The 14,813-nt window shown below is 39.8% G+C and overlaps 2 protein-coding genes across 6 annotated transcripts; both read left to right on the top strand.

Annotated features, from left to right (window-relative positions):
• The first annotated feature begins 87 nt into the window (after nucleotides 1-87).
• On the top strand, nucleotides 88-8,440 carry LOC103969487 (ornithine aminotransferase, mitochondrial). Of its 2 annotated transcripts, XR_010480147.1 has the most exons (11): nucleotides 89-585; nucleotides 1,135-1,243; nucleotides 1,520-1,750; nucleotides 3,219-3,378; nucleotides 3,456-3,511; nucleotides 4,291-4,443; nucleotides 4,526-4,623; nucleotides 5,251-5,331; nucleotides 6,707-6,940; nucleotides 8,009-8,250; nucleotides 8,331-8,440. XR_010480147.1 is itself a non-coding variant. In XM_009383026.3 (10 exons), exons 1-10 carry the CDS (start codon nucleotides 437-439, stop codon nucleotides 8,169-8,171), a joined length of 1,434 nt encoding a protein of 477 aa, XP_009381301.2. In that variant the 5' UTR covers nucleotides 88-436; the 3' UTR covers nucleotides 8,172-8,440. The 2 variants fall into 2 exon arrangements, 1 of the variants encoding a protein (XP_009381301.2); XM_009383026.3 differs by having other exon boundaries at nucleotides 88-585; nucleotides 8,009-8,440.
• A 595-nt stretch (nucleotides 8,441-9,035) lies between these two features.
• LOC103969486 (F-box protein At5g46170) lies at nucleotides 9,036-12,576 on the top strand. 4 transcript variants are annotated; one of them, XM_018820039.2, is made up of 3 exons: nucleotides 9,036-9,175; nucleotides 9,252-10,596; nucleotides 12,184-12,576. In XM_018820039.2, exon 2 carries the CDS (start codon nucleotides 9,339-9,341, stop codon nucleotides 10,557-10,559), a length of 1,221 nt encoding a protein of 406 aa, XP_018675584.2. In that variant the 5' UTR covers nucleotides 9,036-9,175; nucleotides 9,252-9,338; the 3' UTR covers nucleotides 10,560-10,596; nucleotides 12,184-12,576. The 4 variants fall into 4 exon arrangements, with proteins under 4 accessions (XP_018675584.2, XP_009381300.2, XP_009381299.2 ...); XM_009383024.3 differs by having other exon boundaries at nucleotides 9,067-9,255; nucleotides 9,328-10,596; XM_009383025.3 differs by having other exon boundaries at nucleotides 9,064-10,596; nucleotides 12,014-12,576.
• Nucleotides 12,577-14,813: the final 2,237 nt, after the last annotated feature.

Here is a 14,813-nt window from a genome sequence, read left to right as displayed (position 1 = left end):
AAAACGCGTATTACGAATACTGTGTTGCCGCTTCCCATCACGCCTTTCTCGTCCTTCGATGCAGCTTTAAATCGCGTGCAATTATCTGCCACTTGCTACCCAATCCTGCGCCGAAAGCCGAGCATAGCGATTCGCGCTTCCGTTGGTGGCGTGTGCGGCGGTGCTTCTCCGCGGACCAGTCCAAATCGCGAGTCTTGTCGCAGAGACAGCCACCGCATCGCTCCGGCCGAACTACTTCCTACCACGACTCCGCGCCCGGTTCGAGGCTCGAGCTCCGGACGCCGCAGACTCACCCTCCCGCCGTCGGACCTTGATTCGTAACTTAAGCCGCGCGGTGCATCGTCGCCGCCGGAGGCGTGGATAAGGACGACGGAAGGGCATCACTTCATTCGCCCCTAAATCTCCTTCGATCTTTGAAGAAGAAGCGGAGAAGACGATGAGAAGTATGGCTGCATCAAGGAGGCAACTGCAGTGGGTGGCGAAGCGGATGGTGGCCGCAAGAAACATGTGTGCCGTGCCCCAGAAATCCCCTCCCTCCTCATCCGAGGAGCTCATGAGGTTGGAGGAGCAGTGCAGTGCGCACAAGTAAGCCGCTTTGAACCATTCGTCCCATGCGATTCCCCCTCCTGTCTTCATGAATCGCCTCTCCGTTGTCATTGTTTTGCTTTGTGGGTATCGGGCGCCTAGGATTGCTATACGAAGCAAGTGGTTGCCGCATTAGGCGTCTTTGATCAAGTTTTTTGGTCCCGCAATCAGCGATTGGAAGATGCACCCAATGGATTTTGCCTCCTGCAAGATAGATCAAGATCTAAGTTAGATGCTATATTCCATATGTGAGAAATTTGTTTGAAAGCTACATGAGTGTCAGTTATTATGTTTAGTACTTGAATCAGTCCAGGATCGGTTGATGAAGTACTTTGGTTTACCAAGAACCCAACTTGGTAGTTGTTCCTCTTGATCTGTTCGGCCTTTGTTTCTTTGGTTGGTCGAATCTGTAAAAAGCAAATCCCTGCACCTCTCTGCTTTGATCGTACTTTTGATGCTTACGATGTTTATGATGTTTCCTTTGCTGATAGATTTGGCAGATCAACAAATTTTTCTGTTAACACAAGTGAGTCTTTGATGTATATGCAGCTACCATCCCATTCCTATGGTGTTTTCTCAAGCAAAAGGAACTTGTGTGTGGGACCCAGAAGGCAACAAGTATATTGATTTCTTATCTGCTTATTCTGCTGTTAATCAGGTCTGTGATGTTTGTAAAGACTACTAGTTTCTAATGGAATTCATGACTTAGTGATCTGCCCTGTGTCCGCAAACTGTTCTTCCTGTTCATTTAACTCAACATAAATTTCTTGATTGAAACTGCTCCTTTTTTTTTTTTTTTGTCATGTTGATTAATGACCTGAAATTTGATCCAGCATGGAAGTATCAGAGAAATCAATTTGGGTGGTTCTTGGTTCAGCTTAAGTTGTTTGTACTTTTGAATTTTAACATGGACTTCTCTAACTTTCTTCATCAGGGGCATTGCCATCCAAAAGTTGTGAAAGCTCTAATTGAACAGGCAGAAAGGCTTACTCTGAGCTCTAGAGCCTTCTATAATGATAAATTTCCAACTTTTGCGGAGCATCTTACACAGATGTTTGGATATGATATGACGTTGCCGATGAATACTGGTGCTGAGGGTGTGGAAACAGCATTGAAGTTGGCACGAAAATGGGGCTATGAGAAGAAGAAGATACCAAAAGATGAGGTGGAAAAAACTCCACACCTTTTTTTTGGAATTTTAGCTGTAAATTATTTTCTTCATGCATGAACATAGATAATGCAGTAATGAACTTCTAGATGGATGAGCAGCACATGACATTTTGTGTTATTATATATCCCAGCACTAAAAAATTTCAGTGACCACGTCAACTGTACTATACCTAATTTCATTGAGAGAAGCTTTAAGTGATGGAGTGGACATTTACAAGATGTTTATAATAATGTGATCTGAGTAGAGATTGATGATCCGAAGCAATGAAAATCTTTTGTACATGTATGTATCTTGATATTTGAGTTTGATGGCTCACTATATGCAAAGGATATAGCTCCTAGCCAGTGTTCTGAAGCTCTAGGTATTGTCTACATTCAGAAAAGTTTTTTGCATGACAATCTTCTATGGGATAAATTAAAATCTGGACATTTTAAGCAACTACTGCACATTTAGAATTGTAGATTTTGCCTACTCTAAAAAGTGAAAACTATCCCTTGTAAAGCTTTCTCTTTCCTCTCTGAATCTTGGTGATTAGTGATTAATAGGAGTTATTGAAATCGAGGTTAAAAGTTTCAGTGGTGTCAATCGGTATGGCCTGGTAATTACTGATATAATGGTCGATCGGTTTGTGAACCAGACAATTTTGCCTGGTCCAGTCGGAAAATGGTGCTTATCACCCAGTAAGCTCACTGTACTGGGCCCAGTAGGCAGTAAGGTAACTGAGCTACACTGCTTTGGTACTGGAATTGGATCTTTTTTTTTCTCTATAAAAATATGCAGTTGTTCTTTTCCACTCTTCTCTCTTCTGCTGCCTCCTTCTCCTTTACCTACGCCTCCACTTCTCGGACCTGAAAATGATATGGAAATCCTTAGGTATAACATGTTTGTAAATAGACAATAACAATAACAAGGCCGTAAGTCTCAATTATCTTGGGTTGGTTACATGGATCTTTTGCCGTAATTGAGATCCATAAAATGCCATAATGATTTCTTGATGCAGAAATCTTGCCATTAGCTTTGTGTATGATATAGTCCTGGCCTACATCGGCTTCTACAGTAACTGGGAGAGGATACCAGCGAGAGACAGATATAATCTTGAACATAATTACCTTTATGATTATTTTTATCAATGGATAAACGAAATTTGTATGTTATTTCGTGTACGGGGTCATGAACCACCTGTTACTACCTATGATTGCTTTTATCAATGGATACTTGAATGAAATTTGTATGGCATTTCATGTACATGATCATGAGCCATGAGGTACCACCTGTTACGACCTTTTTCTCAAAACATTTGTTGCTTCTGTTGGTATGATTATAACATGGAAAATGTTCTTAGGAATTTTCAGAGAAGATCTTTAGTCATTTCTTGGAGTTACTCTAGCTTGAAATTGTGAATCTCTGGTTATAAATTAATACTTGGGTTGAATAACCATTCTAAGAATTTGGTAACTTGCAGGCTCTCATTGTGTCTTGTTGTGGCTGTTTCCATGGTCGGACCTTGGGAGTAATATCTATGAGTTGTGACAATGATGCAACTCGTGGTTTTGGCCCCTTAGTTCCAGGCCATCTCAAAGTTGATTTTGGTGATGTTGATGCACTAGAGCAAATCTTCAGAGGTCTGTAGTGGCAAGAAGCATTTCCATTTGTGTTGAGTTTCAGATATATTAATTTGCTAACACTATCTATGTTTCAGATCATGGAGAACGAATATGTGCGTTTTTGTTTGAGCCTATTCAAGGAGAGGCAGGAGTATGTATGCTTAAGAGCATGTTGCTCTTTTTATTCCTATTGATAATTTTACTGCCATAATTTAATGAGAAACACTTGCTAACTGGTAATACTTGGAAGTAGATGTGGTGTTACTTCTTAAAAATTTTGAAATAATTTAATATAAATGATCGATTATCAATTAACTTGTTTCGATCTCGAACCATTATGTTTTCTAAGTCTGGAAATAATTTAATATAAATGATCTATTATCAATTTAATATATATGTTTTCTATGTCTCCTTCATGTTTATAACTATTCGATGCACTAATAATTTATTAGCTTACCGTTTTGCTATGAAATGTAAATTCTTTTACAGTATTTTGGGAACCATGTTATTTTGAACTTCAAAAGTTGCACTTTGTTTGCTGGGTTATGTTGGTGCATCGAAGAATTTTTTTTATTTCAGCTTTTGGAACGAGCAGTAAATTTGCTTCATGCTATATCAACCTTTACGTGAAACACTGTCCAAATACTTCATAAATGACCGGACATTTTTTGACCTGGATCAAGCTTAAAATTGGAATGTTGTTCGAGAAATCTGGATTGTGGTCTTGTTGAGCTTTATACCTGTTTTATTCATGAACACTGTCCAAATATATATGCCTCCTCCAGAATGTCTTTTTTAATATTTGACAAGCATTATAACTATTGTTTCTTTCATTTTTAATGGCTTTTGTTGTCATGTCGTGCATACTGTTTTGTTCGGTTAATCTTTTTGCACCTCATAATGTTTTGTTATTTTGGGCTCCTCATCTAGGTCATAATACCGCCAGATGGTTATTTAAAATCAGTCAGAGATCTATGTTCTAGGCACAACATTCTGATGATTGCTGATGAAATACAAACTGGCATAGCTCGCACTGGGAAAATGCTGGCGTGCGAATGGGAAAATGTACGGCCTGATGTTGTGGTAAGGCCTAATTTGTGTTCATAGTATTTCGACTGCTCATAGTATTTCGACTGCTTTTGATATTGGTTTTCATGTGTACCAGATATTAGGAAAAGCCTTAGGAGCTGGGGTCATACCTGTCAGTGCAGTACTTGCTGACAAGGAAATCATGTCATGTATCAAGCCAGGAGAGCATGGAAGGTTAGTGCTTCATTACATGATCCTCATTCACATCAGAATCATAATCAGAATCCACTAACATTAGGGTAATAAAGGGAGAGCCAAATTCCTTGACATACTAGGTTCGTTAACGCAAGATCATGATCGAAATTTGAGATGGGTACAATAATGATATGTAATTTTATATTTATGATATTCTGATTTTAAATAACTTGTAAAAATATTATAAAATTGTTTAATGATAATGAGAATCTTATAAAATTATGACATATTAACTTAATGCGCTAATATTTCTGAAGCAGAGGTAAATCATATTTAGATATAAACGTTTATCATGTAATGTAATGTTAGTATATAAACAAAGATATTATGTCATTTTTAGAACTCCTTTGTTAGTTCTTTGGGAATGAAAATTGAAATTCCAATCCACTGGGTAGAATTGTAATCCTACCAAAAGAGAGATTTGAAATTTCCCATGAATGAGAACAGCACAATCCCGTCCCCCAGCCAAACATTAGGAATTGGAAGCGCTCAGGACCAAACCCACCTTAAAAGAATCATGCTTTTCATCACATTAAGCAGCCAAGAGGTATATAATCTCATATCATTTTTACCCGACCTTGTTTTGTTTTGCATGATTATTGGCAGTACCTTTGGAGGAAATCCTTTGGCAAGTGCAGTGGCAGTTGCTGCATTAGATGTTATCAGAGATGAAGGACTTACTGAAAGGTACTGCTTGTGCTTACTCAAGATTTTATATTCTTTATAAATTTCATTTTTGTCCTCCACCTATTATACTTTGACTGGAGATACCTTCCCAAGTGAAGTAGGAGTCGGAGGGAACGGGAATGAGATCTGGCCAACCTCTCCTTTCCTTGACCGAGTCAGCTGTGGAAGGAAAGGCAACTTAGGCAGGGATTCCTTTCCAAGGAACATATAGATAGGATGATGTATTAAAATACAGCTATAGGAACATATAGCATGATCAGATTATCATTAGAGCAGTTATACTGCTTGAGAGAAAACCTAGAGTTTTAAGATTCTTCAATGAGATATGATGATGTATTAAAACAATAAAAACACATAAGTTTGAGCTTAATTGCTTGTAATGATTCTTTTGTGGTTTGTACTTTGTTTGACTGGCTTTGGATTATGTTTACTATATTGACTATTAAGCATAACTGCATATGATGAGCATGAATATCTTTTTCATTTGCTTTGCTGACTTGTAAACATGTAGATTCAATGTTATCTATTGACGAAAATTATCTGATTAATAAAACCATGCCTCCTTTTCAAATAAGTAAAACATTTCTTTCAATAATCGTGCTAGTCTTTTTTCCTTCTTGACAAATATTCTACATCTGGGCTTTACACTTTTGAGTTACAAAGATATCGAAAAAAGGCTCAATGAACCTCATAGATGAATCCTAGTGCATATGATTATACTTGAACAACTGCTTTGCTTTGGAAGTACCTGCAACTAATTTCAAATATTACGTCTTCTGCTAGAGTGTTGAGTGCTTTTACTGAGGGGACCAGCCTTTATATCTTATTTCTCAGAGATAATTGATTTTACATTTTGAGTGTTTATAGTTTGCAGCATCCTTTGTTCATATAGTGGTACGAGACTTTTGTAAAATTAGGATTCTTAAATCCTTAGTTGTAGTAACTCAAGCTTGTCGCTCGCCACTTCTCGATTAAACTACTGCCCTTTTCGTTTTGTTAGTTCTGTAGATTAACAAAATTTTACATATGAAAAACTCGGTCATACTGATTCGCTTCAGTTTGGGCTTGCTGTTAATTCTGTAGATTAACAAAGTGTTACATATGGAAAACTTTGGCATACTGATTTGTTTCATTTTTGGCTTGTTGTATTATGTCCGATAGACTTATCTAAGATTTTTCTGGGTAGGTAATTGATTTTACAGTTGCATCCTTTGGGCTTTGCTGTTAATTCTGTAGATTAACAAAGTCTTACATATGGAAAACTTGGACATACTGATTTGTTTCATTTTCAGCTTGTTGTATTATGTCCGATAGACTTATCTGAAACTTCCAAGTGAAAATATGACAATGTAAATCTGACTTTATTTTTCCACAGGGCTGCTAAATTGGGACAGGAACTCAGAGACCAATTAATGAAGATTCAGCAGCGATTCCCACACATAATAAAAGAGGTTCGAGGAAGAGGATTGCTCAATGCTGTAGACCTGAACAACAAAGCTCTATTTCCTGTTTCTGCATATGATTTATGTATTAAATTGAAGGAGAGGGGCATTCTTGCAAAACCAACCCATGATACCATTATTCGATTAGCTCCACCACTAACCATAAGGTAAGATTTTAATGATGATATCATTTTTCCTTTTCTTTAACATTGCAAAAGATGGGCACCAGTGATCATGTAACAGAAATCCTCATGCTCCAACCTTAATTAGACATAGCTGATCATTGTAATTCTTTTGTAGTATTCAAGTGAATGCATGCGATTTAAACACTGGATCATATGCTGATAAGGTTGAACACTTAAAATACTTTTGATGTATTTAAGTGAACCTCGAATTGAACGAGTTATCATCACTTATATGACTATATCAACTATCTGTCTTTAGTTGTACAGTCAGATCATCCACATTTATATTTAATTGTTGAATATGAGAGCTAACATATAGGGGGATAGGAGTTACGAATATGTCACCGGTCATTATAGTAGTTCTGGGCTTTGTGACCTCCCACATGTGTTTCCCTTTTTATCTTTTAGATCACTATCAGGCACTTTAAGATCTACATGGACTTCTCCACTTGTCTCCTCTACGTTGATCTTGGTTAGTTTTGTAGAAGAAGCTAATTAATAGTTGCATTTCTTAGGTTTTGACAAAGTCTTTTTTGTTTGCTGATAGTAATGGCAGCTGCATACAGCTGTGGCAATATTTGATGTATTATATTATTGATGAACACTGTTAGGCTCTTATATGGCAGGTTCAATTGCTAGCAAGTTTTACTTAGATATTTGAATTAAGAAAAGATGACATCATTGTGGTGCAATGTGTGGATTTACTTCTAACATTATTTGGATTTAATCGATAATGACACCTTTTCTTTTACACTAGCTAATCGTTGCAATGTATACTTATATGTCTTATTCAATTTGCACCTCTTGTTCCACTCATCCACCCTCTGCTTCCTTCATTCCGAAGGAGCTCTTTTGTCTGCTTAGTAAGCAATCATGGATGATCTTTCTAGATTGTGAATGGTAGATTATGCCAAATGTTTTTAAGTTCTCTTCATGTTGGTGAACCCGATTATGAGCAGTATCTCAAGGGTTAACTTTTAAATATTTCAGGGACTTAAAATTGAACTTTTGTTTGTCTATTTCTGATATCTGCATTTATTTCCTATCCAGCATGGAAGAGCTCAACGAAGCAACGAAGGCTTTCGGTGATGTTTTGGGGCTAGATTTACCCGAGATGCAGAAGCAAAAACCGAAAGCAGAGACACCAACATCCAAGCAAGTATGCGATAGATGCGGGCGTGATTTGTATGATCCGACCGACATGGAGAACTAATTTTTGCAATCAGATCGATCCCTCTTACTATTAGATGTACTCAAGTCTGCCATCACCCACCAAATCAAGAAATAATTTGGTATTGACTTATCCTTTTTAATCATCATCTTTGTTAAGCTTACATATACTTCTTAGTTGAGATGTCAATCTCTTGTTAAGGTACCCATCCCTTGGTTGGTGGTATGTTGGTGCCTGCAATCTTGTTAAGGTACCATCTAACAAACATTTGTGGGTAGAAATCACTGGAATCTACTACTTAGTTGTTCTTAGTTCTTAGGTCATATGCAGTATCCAATCACTGCAGTGGCTCAAATCTGGAAGATGGTGAGTGCTATTTATTCTTAAGCCATCTCTGCAATCATTCTTTGCCGAGGTTTTCCTGTATGAGCATTATAGTAATGTCTGTGCTTGGATTTGATTGGTAAGTATCAAACATAAGTCCATTGATAAAACTTGGATGTCGGATCAGATCGTGTCTGCTAATTAATGTATGGCAAATCTCTGTTGAATGAATAATAAATACCTTATCAAGTCATAAAAGAAGCATGCATCTATGAAACCTTCTTATCATAAACAAAAGGAACAGTTTTCCTCGATCCTAATTCGTGCGCGCTGACCTAACACAGTCCAATTAGAGTCGATTCAATGTGCAGAGCGACCGACCGACCAAACATGAGCAGATCACGCGCTTTCCCATCTTATTCATCAATAATGTAGAAAATAAAATAAAGATTAAAAATCCACCAACTAATAAAAACATTAAATGTATAAATCGGATTAAAGAAATAGGAGAAAAGTATATTATATTTTCCTCTTTCCCTCTCTCGATAATTGATATTAATGGGAATAGAAATATAAAACAAGTCTCTTAGATTATTCATAATTCGGCTTCTCTCTCTCTCTCTTTCGTCTTCCTCTCCGTCTATCTCTATCTCTCTCTCCCGAGACCCGATTCCTCTCGTGCCCTCTTCTCCACCGTGCCGTAAAAGTCGCGAGCTCCACAGGTGAGTGGGCGAGGAGAGTCGGCCTCCTCCCCCTCTCTCCATTTCGATGCTGATCCCTACAATGGCGCCTTTTTAGGGTGGTAGGTGGGCGATTCATCCCGTTTCCACGCATTGGTCTGCGGCACATCTGTCGATCTGTCTCGATCCATCAGGTTGGGATCCGATGACGTCCCCTGGAGGCCTCGCGGAGGCGGAGGATCTTCGGCGCTGGCGCCGGCATACGGCGGAGGCGGAGGACAATGAGGAGGAGGAGATCGACCACTTCGATCGGCTGCCGGACTCCGTCCTGCTCCTCGTCTTCAACCGAGTCGGCGACGTTAAGGACTTGGGGCGGTGCTGCATCGTCTGCAGCCGCTTTCACTCCCTCGTCCGCCTCGTGGACTCCGTCCTCGTCCGCGTCGATTGCGTCATCTCCGACGATCCCTCCCCCTCACCTGCCGGCGTCGCCGGCGGGGATAGTGCCCGGGGGGTCTTCTCCCACCTCGCCCGCATCGTCCTAGGCGGCATCGCCAGGCCCTTCCAGGCTCTCGGCCATATCCTCGCCCCCTCCGCTGGCGTCGCCTCCGACCGAAGGTCCTCACCCTCGTTGCTTTCCTCCTCGTCGTCGCCCTTGTCGGAGTTCTCTCACCACTCCCCGGCGGAGGTCCTTAAGAACTTTAAGGAGATCCACGGCCTCCGGATCGAGCTCCCGGCCGGCGAACTCGGCGTCGACGACGGCGTTCTCCTGAAGTGGAAGGCCGAGTTCGGGTCGACCCTCGATAGCTGTCTCATCCTCAGCGCGTCCTCCGTACTCTCCTCGTCTTCCATCTCGCCCAAATCCTCAAGCCCCAATTCTAACCCTAGCTTCCAGGACGCTTGCGGGGGCGATGACGGCGGGAGCATCCCGGAGTCGTTCTACACCAACGGGAACTTGAAGCTTCGGGTGTTCTGGACGATCAGCTCCCTGATCGCCGCTTCCGCGCGACATTACCTCCTCCACCCAATCGTAGCCGATCATGAGACGCTGGAGAGCTTAGAGCTCACGGATGTGGATGGGCAGGGGGTGCTGACGATGGACCGGCGGCAGCTGCAGGAGTTCAGGGTGACGCCAGTGTCGGCATCCGGGAGCTCGCAGCGAACTCTGGTGCCAGCCCTCAGTATGCGGCTATGGTATGCACCCTTCCTGGAGCTTCCTGGTGGGGCGGTGCTGAAGGGGGCGACGATGGTGGCTGTGCGGCCAAGTCAGGAGAGGTGGAGGGAGGTTGCCAGCAGTGGAGAATGGGGTGGCTCCTTAGGGCCGTCGGACAGGTGCTGGATTTCCGGTGCATTCGAAGAGCCATACAGGTCAGCTGCGGGGATGCTTGTGAAGGGGAGGACTTACTCTCTCGAGATGAATTCCTTCTGAGATTGGAAAAAACGGAACCAAAGTCTATCTTTGGCAGGTAAAATTCCAAGTTTTGGTAGCTTGTTATGCTTGTTTGAAGATATTGTCTTAAAGGAGTCGAGTTTCCATGTCAATTAGGTACAAAAGAGTTTTGGAGCAAGAATTTGTGGAAAGCTTACTGTAATATATGTTTTAATTATATTGTAAGGAATTCATTTGCTATGAAGTATCTGCTCAAAGCTCATGCTATTTGTGTGAAAAATATTTGATGGTCTTATCATTTACAAAATTTAAAATGTACTTGTACTTTTGCTCCGAGATGAACTATAGGATAGAAGATTTGTTTTAATTATATTGTAAGGAATTCATTTGCTATGAAGTATCTGCTCAAATCTCATGCTATTTGTGTGAAAAATATTAGATGGTTTTATAGTTTACAAAATTTAAATTGTACTTGTACTTTTGCTCCGAGATGAACTATAGGACAGAAGTTATGTAGAATCGCCATGGTGTTTCATTGTCGAATTAGTTCTTTTTATTTTTCTAAAGTACTAAATTTACAATAGTGTGTTTGAGATAAAGGTTATAACACTCATGATGTAGCCCCACCGCCCAGATAAGAAGTTGATGAAGTCATGAATTGACCTACAAGATTTGATAAGTGTACTATCATCAACTTGCACTTAAGCATATTGAGATTGTATTTAAACTCAAAGAAGATTAATGGATTAATTATTCCATCGAGTTAGGTCATATGTATCAGAGCCGATCTAGGATGATAAACAATTTGAATAGAAACCGTAGGATTGGGCCTCACATGCCACATGTATCATGCTAAGGGATCTTAGGTTATGTTGATCTTTGACGAAGATGTCAAACGCTTAAGAGATTATAGTATCATAAATTTAGACCCACATTGGAAACGAGTAAAAACTTAAATTAATTTATAATGTCTGACATGATTTTACACTCAATAAAGATAATGGGGTAGTTATTCTATTCATGGCGAAACATTTGTTGTTCTCTCTTGAAACTCTTCTGACATATCTCTGAAAGTGGTCTTATGATTTGTGGAAGATCAAATCGGTAACAATAATGCTACAACAATTGAAGGTGATCTTTCCGTTTTTCTTTTTTGATACATCACTAATCCATTCAGTTCGATTAGATGAAAGCATAAAAATGAAGATCAGCTAATTCCATTATAAAGTAGATTGTTATGGTATATACTATAGATAATTGTGATTACGAGTATTTACCTAATGCGTATGTTGTCTTCAACTGAGTCATGGTGTTAAAAAAGTGCTCAAGGTCTCATTTGATGTAATCTTAAACCTATAAATGTGTTATCTGCGTACAATCAAGTTAGATATTCTTGCCTCTTTAATGCCACATGCTGTTTTATGGTTAAGCTTGTTCTAATGGTGATGATGACGATGACAAATGTGGTTGTGAACTTTGCTTGCTCGTTTCAGATATTGCTGCATGACCGATGGAGCATCTCATGCTTTTGTTGACATCTTTCTCGGATATGAAAAATGATGAATAAATACTCCATGCCAATTCCCAATATGTTCTCAGACATTGTACTGAAAGTTTTCCATGTTAAGCAGAAGTGATTGACACATTCTTGTTGAAGTTTCAGGTTTTGTAGTGGAGATTTCATGAATTGAAAATGAAAGATGAGTACTTATTGGCTTTGTGGTAATCAACTTGGCCAAATTATGGCAATCAATAACAATCTCCTGCGAGAGGCGCTATGGTATACTTCCAGTTCCAATGGTGAGCTCTGTGCTGCCGCTGCAACATCTGAATCGTAACATGTTTCCGTTGCCGAGCTCCCTCCCTGAGAAAATTTATGTGAAGTGATCAAGTCTGTCACTGTTGTTAACCTGTCTCCTAGCTTGTTGATATTGCAGCAGATTAATAATAAAAACATGTTTATTGATAATTCAGTATGTTTGAACTTGTAGCATCAGTTTTTCTGCTGCTAAACTTGTGTGCAATCCTTCTGATGAATCTGCTCTTGGTTCTGTGACTTGTTTGCACATCTTATTCACTTCAGCAGGTCTCGTAAGTCTCTATCTATGCCTTGTTTGTTGTCCATGTCACTGTGTCAAGCATTCAATAATTCTATGTTGCAAAAATTAAAATGATACCATAATTTATAATATTTTATGCTTGTTTATATCTTTTATATATCTATTGTTGTGAGACTTCAAGATTTGGGATGGAGCATCTGAAAATTTCTTCTTCAAAATCCCACGCTCAGAATTCCCCCAAACCAAAATGCAAACAGGAGTATGCCATGTCAATAATTATGTTAGGAATATTCTCATCATGTTTTGAACAGAAAATAAAATCATTTATGTGCACCAATCCATTGCATTAAGATTGTCTTGAAATTGTACTTATAATGCTCGATAAAGATCATCAATTATACCCATTATTTTTCTCATTAAGTGCGATAAGATATGAGAGAGAGAGAAAAATTCTTTGGAGCGGCAGTGAAATCCTAAACTAATTAAATATTAACTCTTATATTTAGACTTCCTTAGTATTCCGATTCTTAGATTTAAAAATTTTATATTGTAATCTCTATAATTATGAAAATAAAATATTTAGTTTCATTTATCCTAACGTCATTAGTTTTACTATCTAAAACATGAAAATAATGGGTAAAAAGATAATTTAATACTTCAATTGGTGGTGGCAGATGATAGTGTCACATGTGGCTATCGTGGATAATGAGAGTGACGACAAGAGATGAGAGACACTTTGCATCTACATTAACACCGATGCAGATGTAAAGTAGTGAACTAACACAGTTGTTGAGCGGCTCTTTCGTCACTTTGCATTTGCGTCGACACCATCTCTTTCCCGTGATCGCCTCAAAATTCATTATGATCTCCTCCCTAGAGAGAGAGAGAGAGAGAGAGAGAGAGAGAGAGGGAGGTGAAACCTTAGTGTCTTCCTCCTCTTGGCTTGTTATTTGGACTGCCAACACCTTTTGTCGCTAATATGGCTCGTCGAAGCAACGAGAGTTACTACCTTCAACCTTTGTTGTCATTGTGATCGTCTTCTCCGATAAGTCCACCTTCGATATCCTCGTCCCCGCCATAGCCTCCTACGACATCGTCATGGCCACGCAACATGAGCCTCAACCTTGGGCATTGTGCCCAACACCGCCATCCATTTATTTCTTGATTGTAGCATAAAAGGATGGAAGGCAATGAAGGAGGGGCGGGCAAAAGTGCTAGAGGATAAGAAGGGCATGGAGGGCACTCGGTTAATGACATGCCTAAGATTGCGATGCCCAATTCCTTGACTTCCCCATGTTGATTTTGGTGGAGGTCATGTAAATGTTGAGCGGCCCTTTCGCCACTTGGCAACTGCGTTGACGTATAGTGCAAGGGCAACTCGACATCTGCATAATCGCCTTTGAAATCGACATGGGAAAGTCAAGGAAGTGAGCATCGTAATCTCAGACATACCATCAATCGAGTGTCCTCCATGCCCTTCCTCCTCCTCCTTAAGTGGCACTTCCACCCATTGCTTCTTCGTCGCCTTCCATCCTTTTACACTATAATCAAGAAAAGAAATGGAAGGCAATACTAGGCACAACACCCAAGGTTGAGGCACCTGCTACGATGGCCATGACGATGCCACATAAGGTTATGGTGGGGACGAGGATGCCAATGGTGGACCCGATTGAGAAGATGATCATGATGAAAACAAGGTTGAAGGTAGCAACTCCCGTTGCTTCAACAAGTCATGTCAATAACAAAAGGTATCGACAGTCCAAAGGATAAGCTGAGGAGGAGTGGGCGACAAAGAGGAGGAACATGTTGAGGTTTTGGCCCCTCCTCTCTCTCTCTCGCTCTCTCTCTAGGGAAGAGATTATGATATATTTTGAAATGATCATTTGAAAGAGATGACATCGATATAGATGCAAAATGACCATCATCTCTTTTCGTCGTTGTTCTCATCCACAATAGCCCCCACAGCCCCCAACGACGCTACTATCTACCATCACCAACATCGTCCGACACTACTAGAGCATTGAAATTATATTTTTCCTATTGTTTTCATGCTTCCATCAGTAGAATCAACGATGTCAGGATAAATGGAATTAGATGTTTCACTTTATAACTATAGCGATTCCAATATAAATTTTTAAAATATAGGGATCGAGATACTAAGGAGGTGTAACTATACGGGTAATATGAAATTTGTCCGTATTGTTTAAATCTCTCTTCGTCTATTGATCCAATG

Source organism: Musa acuminata, chromosome BXJ1-10, assembly GCF_036884655.1.
Source record: "Musa acuminata AAA Group cultivar baxijiao chromosome BXJ1-10, Cavendish_Baxijiao_AAA, whole genome shotgun sequence".
In the NCBI taxonomy this organism is placed as follows: domain Eukaryota; kingdom Viridiplantae; phylum Streptophyta; class Magnoliopsida; order Zingiberales; family Musaceae; genus Musa; species Musa acuminata.
This window is presented reverse-complemented; position numbering and strand designations above follow the sequence as displayed.